The sequence below is a fragment of the Phoca vitulina genome, unplaced genomic scaffold, assembly GCF_004348235.1.
Source record: "Phoca vitulina isolate PV1807 unplaced genomic scaffold, GSC_HSeal_1.0 scaffold6, whole genome shotgun sequence".
NCBI classification, from domain to species: domain Eukaryota; kingdom Metazoa; phylum Chordata; class Mammalia; order Carnivora; family Phocidae; genus Phoca; species Phoca vitulina.
Genome location: NW_022589709.1, coordinates 58,556,401 through 58,572,092, shown reverse-complemented (window position 1 = coordinate 58,572,092; position 15,692 = coordinate 58,556,401). Strand labels below are relative to the sequence as shown.

Here is a 15,692-nt window from a genome sequence, read left to right as displayed (position 1 = left end):
TGGTGATGGGTATTAAAGAGGGCACGCTCTGCATGGAGCACTGGGTGTTATGCACAAACAATGAATCATGGAACACTACATCAAAAACTAATGATGTAATGTATGGTGATTAACATAACAATAAAAAATTTAAAAAAAGAATATCATGTAATTTGAAATAGAAGTTGGTAGCAGTGCGTTGCAGAGCCATATTGAAGCCTGAGGCAAAAGAAAAAAATAGTAATACCAATCCTCTCTTTATTTAAAAATTAGTCATTTTGTTCATAAATAGATTATTTTTCAGTGATTTTAACTTAAAAAATAATGCATTAAAATATTTAATTTGATTACTGACTTTTTTTGGTGCCTCTCCTATTTTGTCCTTGAGGCAGTTTCCCTCACTGGCTTCAACATTATTTTGGCCCTGGTTAGAAGTATTCTATTACTCTAATTGTCTTCTGATCAAGGCAAGAATTTATATTTTACAAAGAGTTGTTAACTGATTAGCAGTCATTCTTATTTATTGAAGTAGGCTTTTGTTTGGTAATATAATCTTAGACTAGTTGGAATTAACCTATGGATAGGTTAAAATTAGCCTGGAGAATTTTCACTAATTCAGAATTAAACCTTTCTCCCATTTAATTTGAAACAACAAAGTGTGTATATACTTTATTGAAGCAAGTTTATTCTCTAATGTGTAACCTTACACAAATAGAGGACCTATAAGCTCTTTGGCCAGTATTTAATTGAAACAAATACATTTGGCATGTATTGAAATTTTGATGTGGAAGAGCCTTGGAAAGTTAAAGGGGTGATGATTCTGATGGCTTATTAAGGAAGACCTGAAAATATCTTTGCAGTCCTACTTCCTACTCAAAACTGGTTGTAGTCAAATTCTTTTTTTTTTTTAATTTTTTTATTGTTATGTTAATCCCCATACATTACATCATTAGTTTTAGATATAGTGTTCCATGATTCATTGTTTGTGCATAACACCCGGTGCTCCATGCAGAACGTGCCCTCCTCAATACCCATCACCAGGCTAACCCATCCTCCCAACCCCCTCCCCTCTAGAACCCTCAGTTTGTTTTTCAGAGTCCATTGTCTCTGTAGTCAAATTCTTAATATTAAATTTATTTATTTGAGAGAGAGAGGCATGAAAAAGGGGAGCAGAGGTAGAGGGACAAGCAGACTCCCTGCTGAGCAGAAAGCCCAATGTGGGGCTTTATCCCAGGACCCTGAGATTGTGACCTGAGCTGAAGGCAGATGCTTAACCAATTGAGCCACCCAGGCACCCCCAAATTCTTTTTTTTTTTTTTAAGATTTTATTTATTTATTTGCTAGAGAGAGAGAGCATGGGCGAGAGAGAGTGAGCGAGAGTACAAGTGGGGAGCTGCAGGCAGAGGGAGAAGCAGGCTCCCTGCTGAGCAAGGAGCCCGATGTGGGGCTCAGTCCCAGGACCCTGATGTGGGGCTCAGTCCCAGGACCCTGAGATCATGACCTGAGCCGAAGGCAGCCGCTTAACCGACTGAGCCACCCAGGCGTCCCAAGGCGCCCCCAAATTCTTAATTAAAAAATAGCTCTTACCCAGAAATTAAAGAAATATCTTTGTTGTATTAGGGTATTTCTAGTTGAGAATAAGCAAGACTCATAAAGCATGATTCTTATAGAAGCATATAAATAGGTATTTAGCAGATCATTTTTTAAAGTACAGAAGTACATGAGTTTCATTTGAAATTCAATATGTATAAATTTATATAAATTTTGACAGTAACACAATATTTAAATGTATTCCTTTGGGTGGGTATAAAGAAGGAGGTACTTATCTTTGATATATAGATTGTGATAAATGAATTGTAATTTTTTTTTTGAAAAATTGTTGGTTATAACATGTTTTAACTAAATTTATTTTTATTTGAATATTGCAGTGTCTAAAAATGACTACAAAACGAAGTTTGTTTGTGCGGTTGGTACCATGTCGTTGTCTACGAGGGGAAGAAGAGACTGTCACTACTCTTGATTATTCTCATTGCAGTTTGGAACAGGTTCCCAAAGAGATTTTTACTTTTGAGAAAACTTTGGAGGAGCTCTATTTAGATGCTAATCAGATTGAAGAGCTTCCAAAGGTATGTTCATACTTTCTTTTAAGAATTGTCTTTGGATATTTTTATGCAAGAAATATGATATATCCCCAGTGTTGCCATAATGCTGCCAATATATTTGTGTTTCCATTGTTTCCTTTTTTTTTTTTTTTTTGGTTTAATTTTATCTTGGGGTATGCAACAGAATTTTAAAAACATTTTTTAAAAAGATTTATGTATTTACTTGAGAGAAAGAGAGCGCATGAACAGGAAGAGGGGCAGAGGGAGAGGGAGAGAGAATCTCAAGTTCTCTGTGCTGAGCGTGGAGCCCTACACAGGGCTCGATTTCACGACCTGAGATCCTAACTTGAGCCAAAACCAAGAGTCAGACGCTTAACCAACTGCACTACCAGACACCCCCAATATTTTTTAAAATAGAATTTTAACCTTTGTTTCTTCAAGTTAATTGCTTGAGTATTTGAGCAAGTAAGTTAAAATTTTGTATTTAATTTCCATTTTTTATAGCCCCTATGGTAGATAGAACTACATTATTTCTGTAGCCAATAGATTTAGCTAGACAAAAATTGAAATTAATGTTTTCTTTTTCTAGTTATCATAAGACATTGGTTTACATGGGGCGCCTGGGTGGCTCAGTCGTTCAGGGTCTGCCTTCAGCTCAGGTCATGATCCCAGGGTCCTGGGATCCAGCCCCGCCCCGCATCAGGCTCCCCGCTCTGCGGGAGGCCTCCTTTTCCCTCTCCCGCTCCCCCTGCTTTTGTTCCCTCTCTGGTTGTCTCTCTCTCTGTCAAAATAAATAAAAATAAAATTTCTAAAAAACAAAAAAACATTGGTTTACATTATTCTAATTGAGAATAAATTGTCCTTTTGGTTGTCACCTAATACTTTTGTTATTAAGCAGCTTTTTAGAGGTAGTATCCTGTTTGCCCTATTTCAGTTTGTTTAGAAAGGTTTTGGAGGACGTAACATTTCTGAAATCTAAGAACAACTAGAGGGAGGAAAGTTGTTTTGTTGCCATGAAATATCCTCTTACATTATCAGTTTCTTTGCTAAAATTTTTCAGTGACTACTTTTTCTTTTTCTTAAAAATCCCTCTTCATTCTCAGCTCATTTTCTTGTTTATTATGGAAAAGCATCAGTAGCTTTCTTTTTTTTTTCCAAAATTTTATTTAAATTCTAGTTAGTTAGCATCTAGTGTAATATTAGTTTCAGGAGTTGAATTTAGTGATTCATCACTTATGTATAACAAATATTGCTCAACATGAGAAGTGCCCTCCTTAATACCCATCATCCATTTAGCCTCTCCCCCACCCACCACCCCTCCAGCAACCCTCAGTTTGTGCAGTAGTTTTAATTTGTTAGAATGTTTTACTACCCAACCAGTAGTGTTTATCAAAACTGGATGGAGATGTGTTGGTGGCTTATAAATATGTGTGGCATTTCCAAAAAATGAACTATGATTTGCCCTGGTGGATTTAGAATATAGAAATAGACAACACCCAGTTAAATTATATATATATATACACTTTAAAGATTTTGTTTATTTATTTGACAGATACAGAGAGAGCGAGAGCAGGAACACAAGCAGGGGGCAGAGGGAGGGGGAGAAGCAGACTCCCTGCTGAGCAGGGAGCCCGATGCAGGACTCTATCCCAGGACCCTGGGATCATGACCTGAGCTGAAGGCAGACGCTTAACCATCTGGGCTACCCAGGTGCCCCTAAATTATAATTTTTAGATGAACAATGAATATTTTTTTAGTATAAGTGTGTTTTATGCAGTAAATAGGACATACTTCTACTAAAAATTATTCATTGTTGGGGCACCTGGGTCGCTCAGTCGGTTAAGCACCTAACTTCAGCTCAGGTCATGATCCCAGGGTCCTGGGATCAAGCCCCGCATCAGGCTCCCTTCTCAAAGGGGAGCCTCCTTCTCCCTCTCCTCTCCCCCCTGCTTGTGCGCTCTCTCTCTCTCTCTTATAAATAAATAAAATCTTTAAAAAAATTATTCATTGTTTATCTGAAATCCAAATTTATTATCAGGCATCCTGTATTTCATCTGGCAACCCTAATTGAAATAGAATAGAAAGTACAGTGTGTTGTATGTGTCCATTGTTGCATGAACTATATGTGTTAAATTTCTGTGTATGTGTACACATATTGGATGGCAGTGCTTTGAAAAAGGCTTTTCCTTTGGTGGCTAGTAGTAAAAACATTTGGAAAGCCAGTGCCATCCAAGGTTGTCTTATAAAGAAATCTGTATATGGCTGTGGATAAAATACTAAAGATTGTGGGTTGCATGTTTATGAATTACTTCCCTAGGTTATAATAAGGTGCTTTGTAATTTACTTTTTCCTTATATATTGTTCTTTAGAAAGTAATTTATCTTACTTAGGTTGTTCTGGAGAACTAGGAAGCCTGGAGAACTTAGTCCCTTTCTGTAATAAGCACTAGTAGGGTCTCAGCCTGGTGATTGAGTAGAAAAGAGAGAGGCTTGCTGTGACAGTGCAGATAACTGAATCACTTATACTTCCTTCGGGTTTTGGAAGAATGCTCTTCTTAAAAAGGGCTTATTCAGTGTCATCCTGGTAACAGTTTTTTGTTTGGTTTTCTAAACAGTTTACTTTTTAAGAACAGTTTCAGATTCATAGCAAAATTGAGATTTCTTATATACCTACACTATCCTCACGCATGCATAGCCTCCACCATTGTCAACATCCTCTGTGAGAGTGGTACTTATATTAAAATTGATGAACCTATGTTGAAAAATTATCATCACCCAAAGTCCAGAGTTTATAGTATGGTTCATGCTTGGTGTTGTACATTGTATGAGACTGGACAAATGTATAATGAAATGTATCTGTGATTTGATATTATACTGAGTATTTTCATTGCCCTAAAAATTCTCTGTGCTCCATACAGTTTTTTGGTATGGAATGTAGAAGTGACCCATTTACCTACACTTTTGGTTAAATATATTTTATTTTAAATACATTTTATTATTGTGATTTTAGCCTAAGCATATATTTGTTCCTTAATTTTTTTGTCCTCCCAAATCAGAAGTACATATTTTGAGTCATTCTGAGTCAGTTGTACATATTTGGAGTTAATTTATGTAAATTTTCATTTTGGAATAAGGATGCTTGAAATACAAGTTCCAAAGTTTGCCATATTTAATAGCCACTTATTTTTTACTACTTTAACAAAGAATACAACCATATAGGTACTGAGTGCATTTTGCTTGGGGCAGAAGTATGAGGATGTAAATGATTGAGTAGTTCAGTTGTGTTCAGATCCATAATAGCATGAAACAATAAGAGATCTTCCCTGGTATTTATGTAGGTATAATTCATTCAGTTTAACCACACTAATAGTGTGGTTATTTATTTGTGTAAAGGTTAATAAATGAAATCTTTAAGGAAACTTAAATAATCAAAATCCTTTCTTCCCTTGTTTCAATAGCAACTTTTTAACTGTCAGTCTCTACACAAACTGAGTTTGCCAGACAATGATTTAACAACATTACCAGCATCTATTGCAAATCTCATTAATCTCAGGGAACTGGATGTCAGCAAGAATGGTAAGATTTTTTTTTTTCCCCTTGGCTTTCTGTACTTAGAAACATGTAATTTTATTAAGATTTCTATTGTGTGTTAACAAAAATACAAAATTAAAAAGTGTTATATTACCCTTTGCATATATAAAACTTATACATATGATAGTTTAAAGCAATGTGGAGATAAATGTAAAAACTTTAAATGACCTTTTAATTAAGATGCTGTGGATACATGCATGTATATACTTATGTATCCTTAAATTTATATATTTATATATATTCATTGTCCTATTGTTTGTAATGATGAGAAGCTATTAACAACTGTAGTATCCACTGTTGGTTGTGCTATTCTATAGGTAGCCATAGAGAGGAATTTAATGTAGCTCCATCAATACTGGCATGAGTATTTACGTTACAGTGTTAAAGGTTAAAAATAAAGTTGTGCAACATTATAAATGAACTGAACATCATTGAATATTTATTGAAAGACCACTTTTGCTGAGTACTGTATTAGGACCTAGGATTACAGTTGATGATGAGAAATTAAGGGACATGGTCGGTGTTCTCTTGCTACATATAGTCTAGGCTTAGTTTGATATATACTGAAGACCGTGTGGAATATTCCAAAATGTTAAGTGCTTACCTGGTCCAATAGAGAGAGAGATAGATACTTAAATTTTAGAATGAACATGTATTTCTTACATAATTACAAAAAAATATTACAAGAGAGTAAATATTAAATGGTCTGCCAAAAGATAAGACTTCAACAAACACTAAATACTAAGTTATATTTAAATAATTCTTGATAACATTTGGAAAAAACTTTATAAACAAGTCCCAAAACGTTAGTGCAGTAGCACCAGTAAACACCTGGCAATCATATTCATAGCTCTTGGTTGCACAGTTGGTTTTTGTCTTGATGATATGAATATACAGGAGTGATCTTTCTGTCATATCAGTTCTATATTTTAGGACTTAGTATGAAAACCACTTTAGGACTGATTAAAAGAATCATCCTCTTTTCACAATTAACAGTTAACTTTTAATGAATTTACAACTGTGCCTACCCATTTCTATAAAAAAATTACTTTAAATAAATAAATATATGTGTTTATTACATGCCTTCATTTACTAAACCCTAATTATTTTAGTTGTGGGCAATCCATATCAAATAATTGTATATTTTGTAGGAAGGTCATCAATTTAATAACTTCTATTTTAAGGGTTAAATCCTTTTTAAGGTGTTCACGTTCATTCTAGGTTCAGGGAAGGTTATAGTGGTTAGTGCGCTACTGGGTTTTAGTTGTCAATAGCCAATAAATTTTAAGTTTGAAACTTGTAATTTTTTAAACTTCTTTTGAAACATTTAACTTTTGAGTTAAAAATTTTCTGTTACTTGGGGGCACTTGGGTTGCTCAGTCGTTAGAGCCTTGATCTCAGGTCTTGGTCTCAGGTCTTGATCTCAGGGTTGTTAGTTCAAGCCCCATGTTGGGTGTGGAACCTACTTAAAATTTTTTTTTCTGTGATATGAAAAATCTGTGTTTAAAAAATTTAGGATTTAATTACTACTTAGATTGGATTTATTTATATCCTGTTTTTCTCCAACATTTAAAAAATTTCATAGCCAGATTAAAAGCCTGCATAAAAATTGACAGAACACTGGGGCACCTGGGTGGCTCAGTCGTTAAGCATCTGCCTTCAGCTAAGGTCATGATCCCAGGGTCTTGGGATCAAGCCCCACATTGGGCTCCCTGCTCGGCGGGAAGCCTGCTTCTCCCTCTCCCACTCCCCCTGCTTGTGTTCCTGCTCTCACTATCTCTTTCTCTGTCAAATAAATAAATAAAATCTTAAAAAAAAAAATTGACAGGACACTGATGGATTCACCCACTGTTAGCATTTCGCCATGTTTGCTTGCTTTCTCTTTTAAAAATTATATGAATTTAAATATGTTCAGGGAAAAGATATGTTGTTGCTTATATAGAATTTCTATTTGGTAGACCTATTTAAAATTTTAAGTTGCAGACATGAACTTTACCTTTAAATATTGGAAGAAGCATTTCCCAAGAACAAGGAAATCCTTACACATGACCACAATATCATTATCACTTTCAAGAAATTTGACATTACATTTTCCCTGTTGCTTAAAAATGCCCCTTTTAGCTATTTGCCCCTCTACCCCCCAGTTGAAGATCACATAGCATTCAGTTGTGTCTCTTCAGTCTTTTAAATTAAATCAGGAACAGTTTGCCCATCTTTTTGTGTTTTTCATGACATTGCCGTTTTGAAGAGTTCAGGTCAATTAGTTTTTAATTTGTGTGGCTTTTCCCCTCATGATTTTATTTAGGTTAAATAGATTTCCTCAGCTTGAAACATCTCTTTAAGGGTAGTTTGAAATGAGTTTCAATTCCTGGTGCTTTTTTTAGAGTGACAAGTATTGATAAATTTCAAAGAACTTAATCCACTGTCATTGTAGCTCTCCATATGCTGATAGTTAAGTGAACTCCATAGTATTACAGAACTATAGAATTGTTGTGACATTAGATATCATCAGGTTTAACATTCCATCCCAAAGAGTTGTTTTCTACTTTTTGATCTTTTTAAATGGGAAATGTTAAAGTATAAGGAAAGAGATCCGAAATAATCTTGAATATTACTAATACAATTGTATGCACCTGGGAAAAGCTGGCAAACTGCGACCACTCTTCATGGTATGAAAATAATACTTTGCTCATTTATGAACATGCTTGCATATATCCTAAAAAATGCATTAACTCTGGATTTGTTACTCTGAATTGAGAATGGTGCAATTATGGTGCAGCAGCATCCTTAATATCTTAGACTTTCATGCAACTTCTTAAAGAATAGTGTGTTTGAGTTATGACAACCTATTGGACTGTAGTGTTTCTCTTTTTTTTATTCTAGTTTCAGCAGGTTTTTATTGTTGATTATATTGAAAACCTGTTGTATATGATTGTATCAGATGGTGTTTTTGAGGAGTTGGAAATAATTTCTATATGGTGAGAAGATTTAAGATAAGCACTCAAGTATTCTGCCCAGAAAGACAATGACATTAGCTACTGTTGTCAGTGAAACCTTACAATTTATTTTCACTAAAAATTAAATTGATTTATATATTCTTTTCTTCTCTTTGTGATTTCACAGAGAAAGGACCTCCTCTGTATTTTAAGAGGCATAATCAGTCCCTTGCCTTTTACTTGTTTGCTTGTTTTTTTCTCCTTTTTGTCTTAAACTCATCTAAATGCAACTGCACTGAAGTGTGAATTTGTTTAATTTGCTCTTCCTTTTGTGGCTAAAGTTTGCTTTATTGTTAGCTTTTTAAAGAAATAAAAAGTTCACCACACTGCTGTCCCAAGTCATTGCAAAAAACAACTAGTGTTTGAGAAATAATCATTTCTTATGTTCAAATGCCTATCCTTCTTGAGAAGACTAAGGGGATGATGATTAAAACATTCTGCTGCGTGGTTGATTGGGAAAGCTGGTGGGGAAAGGGAGGTAAAAGAAATGAAGACTAACCTAATTGTTAATTCATCTGTCTGAACACACAGAACAGAAAGCCAGGAAATTATAAGGCAGAGAAACCAGAAAGAATAGCTCAGATATTTCTAACTGATAGGGGAATGCTAGAGAGGTTAAATAAGGCCTTTCTTTTTAATTGAGTCAAAAAGCCCTGGAAGAATGAATTGAAAGTTTGTGGTGAAAACAGAAAGCAGTTCACTGAACCTGAGAAGATCTGATGATAGGGACCAACTGCTAGAAGAGGCTCTTCACTTTAGGCTCAGAGAAGTTAAATTGATTATGAGGAAAATTACAGTCACTTTATTTTTCTCCTGATTTCAAATTTCTGAAATTGCTAATGTGCTTTATAGTTGTTTAAATTGAGTTCTTTTAATCAGTTTGATTAAGATCATGAAAGAGGAAAAACCGTGTGTTAAACTAACCTAGAACTTAAAAATATTTAGACCAATGATCACTGGTCACTGCCAAGTATGTTAATGTAGACTGTAACTGGGGTGTTCCACTTACTATACCGTACCATAGGCCTTATCACTCGTGTTGTACCTGGTCAGATCATACATCTCTTACCCCTTGGCCAGTGTAATTATTTGAGTTTGCAATTCCTGATTTAGACTGTTTTGACTGGGACTCACTGTTACATTATGTACTGTTTATTACCATAGCCTTTTAAGTGCAGAAACAGTAAGGAACCACTATTAACTTATATTCTATAATTAGTGTATTGAAGTATTGATGCCCTCCCAGCAGAGATCACCAGGAACTCACCTGTGGTTGAACAGTTCAGGTTTATTACTTGATGCAGTGAACAAAAACCCATACTAAAGGGTGTCTCAAGGTGTTTAAAAAAAAAAAAAAACAACTTATTATAGGATTTGGACTTACATTTGTTGATATGGGGGAGGGTTTAAGAATATGAGGTTTTGCTCTGGATGGTGTCAAGAAGTAGGGGTAGTTCTATCACTGGGAATCCTTTATTTATTTATTTATTTATTAAGATTTACTTAGCGTGAGTCGAGGGAGAACAGTCTTCAAGCAGACTCCCTGCTTAGTGCAGAGCCCATGAGATCCCATGAGATCACAACAACCTCAGCTGAAACCAAGAGTTGGACACTCAACCGACTGAGCCACCCAGGCATCCCTGTGATTGGGAATCTTAATTTTATCTATAGCGAGGGTAGCTTAGAACAAGTCTAAAGTTGTAATTGATAAAGAAACAGCAGTCATTCAATGGTTGGGTGGCCCGAACTATTACCCCTAACATATACATGTATAATACATATAACATACAACATACAAAATATGTGTTATATATTATATTCTTATAAAGTAAGCTAGACAAAAGAAAATATTAAAATCATAAAATACATTTCTAGTACTGTAAAAATGGTTAAGTAGACTTGCACCATTCAAACCCATGTTGTTTAAAGGTTAACTGTACATATTTGCTTTTGTTTTGATCTTTCATGGTCAAAGAATGGCCTTGCCTGATGTTGATACTCTTTGAAATCATGTAGTTCAATAAGATAATACCAAGATGTCCCTTTGAATGCCAAGTAGCTAGCCATAAGACCAGGCCAGCTCCTAAATGTCAGGAAGTATATTCTCTTTCCCAGCAGTAAAGAAAGAGTTCTTCTGTAATTAAGCGATAGTAATATAAAGAGGAAAGCCACATTTTGTAATATCTAATCTAGTGTTTTCATTTTATTAAGGTTGAGCAACAGAGTCAAATTGTTATAAAAAGGGTATATCGCAAAGAAGGAACACTACTAAATTCAAGTGAGAATGAAAAAGGGAAAGATACTTGGAATTCTTAAAGAATTAAGAAGTAACTCATGATAAAATTTAGGTTCTGCATATGTTAAGGATAAAATGAGCCATCTTTGAAGACTGGCTAACACAAGCATTGAGAGTAGGCCTCACTGAGAAAGTGACATGAACAAGGACTTGAGACGTTAGCCATGTAGATATCTGAGTTAAGAATGTAGCAGAAAGAGGGAACAGCCAGTGTAAAGTTGGTAAGGTATGAGGGTCCATTGTATGTGTGGGAAACAGAAGGCCAGAGTAGCTAAAACATAGTAAGCAAGATGGGAGAGTGAGAGGAGTAGAGGTCAGAGAGATAGAGCCTTGTAGGCATTAGTATGTTCTCTGACATTTACTCTCAGTGACATGGAATCATTCGGAAAGCTTTGAGCAGATCGATCAGAGCATGATCTGATTTGTGTTTTAAAGACTTATGCTCGCTATATGTAGAAACATTATGGGTACAAAGGTGAAAAGTAACCAGTTGGGCTGCTATTTCAGTCATCTCTGGTGATAGTGATGGAAGCAGTGAGATATGGACAGACTCTAGATGTACTTGAAGGTTGAGTCCACAAGATTTTAAGATGGATTGAATGTGGGACATGAGATAAGAGATAAAGATGACCTCAGTGGTCTTGGTCTATACAAGTGAAGGAGTAGAGTTGCTGACAGCTAAGATGGGGTCATCTGTGGGAGTTGTAATTTTTAGTGGAAAAAATGAGGTCATTTTTGGACATGTTACATTTGAAATAAGATATCTATTTATTCACAGGGGTCCAGAGTTTTCAGTCAAGAGGGAACTCTGCTAGCTATACGTATGTGGGAGTTGTCAGCGTAGATAGTATATAAAGCCAGAGGTCAGATACAGTCACTAAGGGCATGAGTGTGAAAGAAAAGAGACCTAAAGAATGAGTCTTAGTGGCAACCCAACATTAAGAGACCTGGAAGAAGAGGAGAAAGGTACAGAAGATCCTGAGAAGAAAGACTAGTGAGGAAGGAAAGAAACCAGTAGGATGAAAATATTTTTCTTTGCTACATTTTAGCTTCTGAAGAAAAGGAACCATGTTTTAGTATTTATAGTCTGTAATAGTGTCTAACATTGTGTGTAGTTGGTACATATTTGCTGAATAATACAGAGTATAGGTAATTTCAGTTTGGGCCATGTTTTGTTTGAGATACCTAAGCAATACCTAAAGGGCATTTGAACATTCTTATTTGGAGTTAAGGGGAGGGCAGGGAACCAGAGATACAGATTTAGAACCTGTAGGAATTAAAGTCATAGTAAATACAATGCTAGTAGTTTGTAAAAGCAGAAAACCCGTAAGTATTTCAAAACTACTCCTTTAAGGAAAAATTATTACTATGTATTCTGAAAGCTGGAGATGATTTAGAATTACTTATTTCACAGATACTGGTTACTTTTTGTAAACCTCATACTATGGATTAAAGTACTTTAAATTTTTAAAAATATAAAGTATATGTTTGTGGAAGATGATAAAAGCATTATTTTCCATAAAATATTAAAATTATAGAAATCTAATAGAGAACTCTTGAAATTATTCTTTCTCCATATAAAAGTTTAGATCAGTAGAACATACTGTACTCATTGGTCTTTTTCTCCTTACACAGACTTTATCATGTACTAAAAATATTACAGCTCTTGGGTAATATTTTTTATGTAGACGATTTCATGATACTTCAAGGATGTAAAAAAGGCCAAAGAAATGAGATATTTAGCTCAGTTTTTTAAAATGAAGTGGGTTGCTAATGAAAACTGTGGAATGTCCTTCCCCTGTCCTTCCTCTAAATGTGGGATGTTTTATTTTAAAAGATGTGTTTTGATAAGAATAATACACCGTGGGGGCGCCTGGATGGCCTGGATGGTTAAGCGTCTGCCTGTGGCTCAGGTTGTGGTCCCAGGGTCCTGGGATCGAGCCCCGCATCGGGCTCTGTGCTCAGTGGGGAGCCTGCTTCTTCCTTTCCCTCTGCCCACCACTCCCTGTGCTTGTGCTCCTGCTCACTCTCTGTCAAATGAATAAATCTTCAAAAAAAAAAAAAAAAGGAAGAAGAAGAAGAATACACTGCATCCAAGTGGGATCCACTCCAGATATCCAAAGCTCCTTCAGTATTTGGGAAAATTAATCTGTGTAATTCACATCAATAGGCATATAACTAATTCCATTTTTTGGTGTTTACGTAAGAGAAATGAAATATATGTTTATGAGTGATTTTTTTTCTTTTAAGCAGATGTTGATAGTATCTTTTTCATAATAATCCAAACTCACTGCCTTTTTTGCCGTTTTTTCTTCCATGTCTCCCACTTCTGGGCCCTGAGTACCACATCTGCCCTGGGACCCCTGCTGCTATCCCCATACACATTTGTTAAAGTTTTAAGTCAGTTTAGCAAAAGAGTACTGTTTTAATCTATTAGAGTTATTTTAGTGTATCCTATAGAATTATCACTTGAGGCAAATTATTTGTTATTTAAAGGACTGATAAGAATTAGAATATGATTCAGCAACAAATATTTTGTATGTAAATGAATGAGAGAAAAGAAGAAGGAACAAAATTAGTGTAAAAAATATGGATGTTATTGGTAATAAGTCAAATTTAGTAAGTGTTTGCTGTTCAAAGGTACAATATACTAAATAGTTACATGTGCTTAGGACAGAAAATTGCATCAACCTAAACAAAATCTTCGAGCAGTAATAGAAGACACACAGATACTATTAAGTAATTCATTGTGTACATATCCTAAAATGTGTAATTGGAAGTGTTAAATTTCTAGGTAAAAGAGATGCTCTGTAGATCAGTACTTCCAATTTTACGACTTCTAACAAGGTTTTTAAGTTTTTATTACCATTAATAAGAAAATTCTTCTGTCCCTCATTCCCTCCAAAAGCAACATCTCTCATGTTCCTGTTACCATCATTTTATTAAAAAGTGGCTTTTCACTGAAAAAGAATGAATACTATAAAGCCACTAAATTTTATTTTATTTTATTTTTTTTAAAAGATTTTATTTATTTGAGAGAGAGAAAGCAACAGATAGAGAATGAGCAGGGGGAGGGCAGAGGGAGAAGCAGACTCCACTGAGCAGGGAGCCCAAACGCTGAGCTTGATCCAGGACCCTGGGATCATGACCTGAGCCAAAGGCAGACGCTTAACCATCAGAGCCACCCAGGTGCCCCTAAAGCCACTAAATTTTAAAACTTAGATGAAATGAAAAATAAATTTCCAAAATCAACTGAAGAAGCAGAAAACTTGAAAAGACCAGTCAATACAATATTAAATTGGATAGTCAGAAAAACCACCAAGCCTACTTTTAAGAGCAAGTTTGACTAAACCTTCATGGAATTGGCGTTATCCCTAATTTATAAAAACTATTCTGTAGATTAGAGTATGGGGGAAAGTACACAACTCTGTAAGGGTAAAATACACTTTGATAACGAAACTAGATAAAGACTATTTAAATCGCAATGTTGGGATCATGTGTTGGGATGACAGGAATTACTCTGCCATAGATCTCATCCTCCATCAGGCTAGCCCAAGCCATCCCAGCCATGTTTCTCACAGAACAATAAGAGGACCCTGAGAGCTAGTGGAAATTAGCCGGAGAGCTATTTAAACTCTCAGTTTCATCTACTTGGCTGATGTTTCATTGGCCAAAACAGAACACATGGCTGAGCCCAGAATTAGGAGATAGGGAAATTATACTTAATATTTTGATGGGAGTAGTTGAAAGATCACATTGTAGAAAGTGGTATAGGGAGTGAGTCCATTAATGCAACTACTCCATCTCACATACCTAGAAATGAACTTTACAGAAAACGTGCAGTACAATCTAAATGGAAGAAAAGTACAAAACTATGGAATAGATGAGTAGAAGGATCTAAAAGGAAAGACTGTCAGGAAACATAACAATGAAAGAATCTGGAATATGACAGAGGTGCCTCTACAAATCAGTGGAATAAAAAAGCCCAAATATTTTGTTAGCACTTGGAACAGTGGTTTTGTATGGGAAATATACTAAAATAAATTGCAAATTAATTAAGGATAACAATATGAAAAAGTTACAATTATCAGATAATGTAGAATATTTTTATGACTTTGTGATAGGAAAGAGATCTTATTCAAGATACAAAGAGCACAGTAGGGGCACTTGGATGCCTTACTTGGTTAAGTGTCCGACTCTTGATTTTGGCTCAGTGTCATGAGATCGAGCCGTGTGTCGGGCTCTGCCTGGAGTGTGGAGCCTGGTTGGGATTCTCTCTCTCTCTCTCTGTAATAAATAAATTAATTTTTTAAAAAGCACAGTAGTAAAGGAATGAAATTTCTGTATGACTAAATAATACATGACAAACTGTGAGAAAAATTTGATATACTAGTATTTCTAAAGAATGCTTACAATCAATAATGAAAAGATAATCCAATAGAAGATGTGCAATAAACAGTGAGTTCAAAGAAGAAATAAAAATGATCAGTAAACACATGAAAATGTGTTGAGTATCCCTAGAAAATATCAAAAGTATCTAGCTTTAATTTAAATATACATTTATATTATTGCTGGTGAGGTTCAACCCCTTATATTGGCATGTAAAGACAATAGCAGATGTTGACAAGAATATGTATAAATAGGTATTGTGGTATGTGAAAATTGGTATTGTCACCCTGGAAAGGAGTTCGGAAGTATCTAGTGACATTGATAACTCTGTGCCATGTTC

General features: G+C 35.2%; 1 protein-coding gene across 8 annotated transcripts in view; it reads left to right on the top strand.

The window, feature by feature from the left end:
• The window catches only part of ERBIN (erbb2 interacting protein), a 124,787-nt gene that overhangs the window by 44,401 nt on the left and 64,694 nt on the right, over positions 1 to 15,692 (top strand). For all 8 annotated transcript variants that reach the window (XM_032404315.1, XM_032404317.1, XM_032404313.1 and 5 more), the window contains 2 exons: positions 1,908 to 2,105; positions 5,539 to 5,656. In XM_032404315.1, coding sequence (XP_032260206.1) covers positions 1,917 to 2,105; positions 5,539 to 5,656 — 307 coding nt within the window. In that variant the 5' untranslated portion in view covers positions 1,908 to 1,916. The remainder of the gene's footprint in view (positions 1 to 1,907; positions 2,106 to 5,538; positions 5,657 to 15,692) is intronic.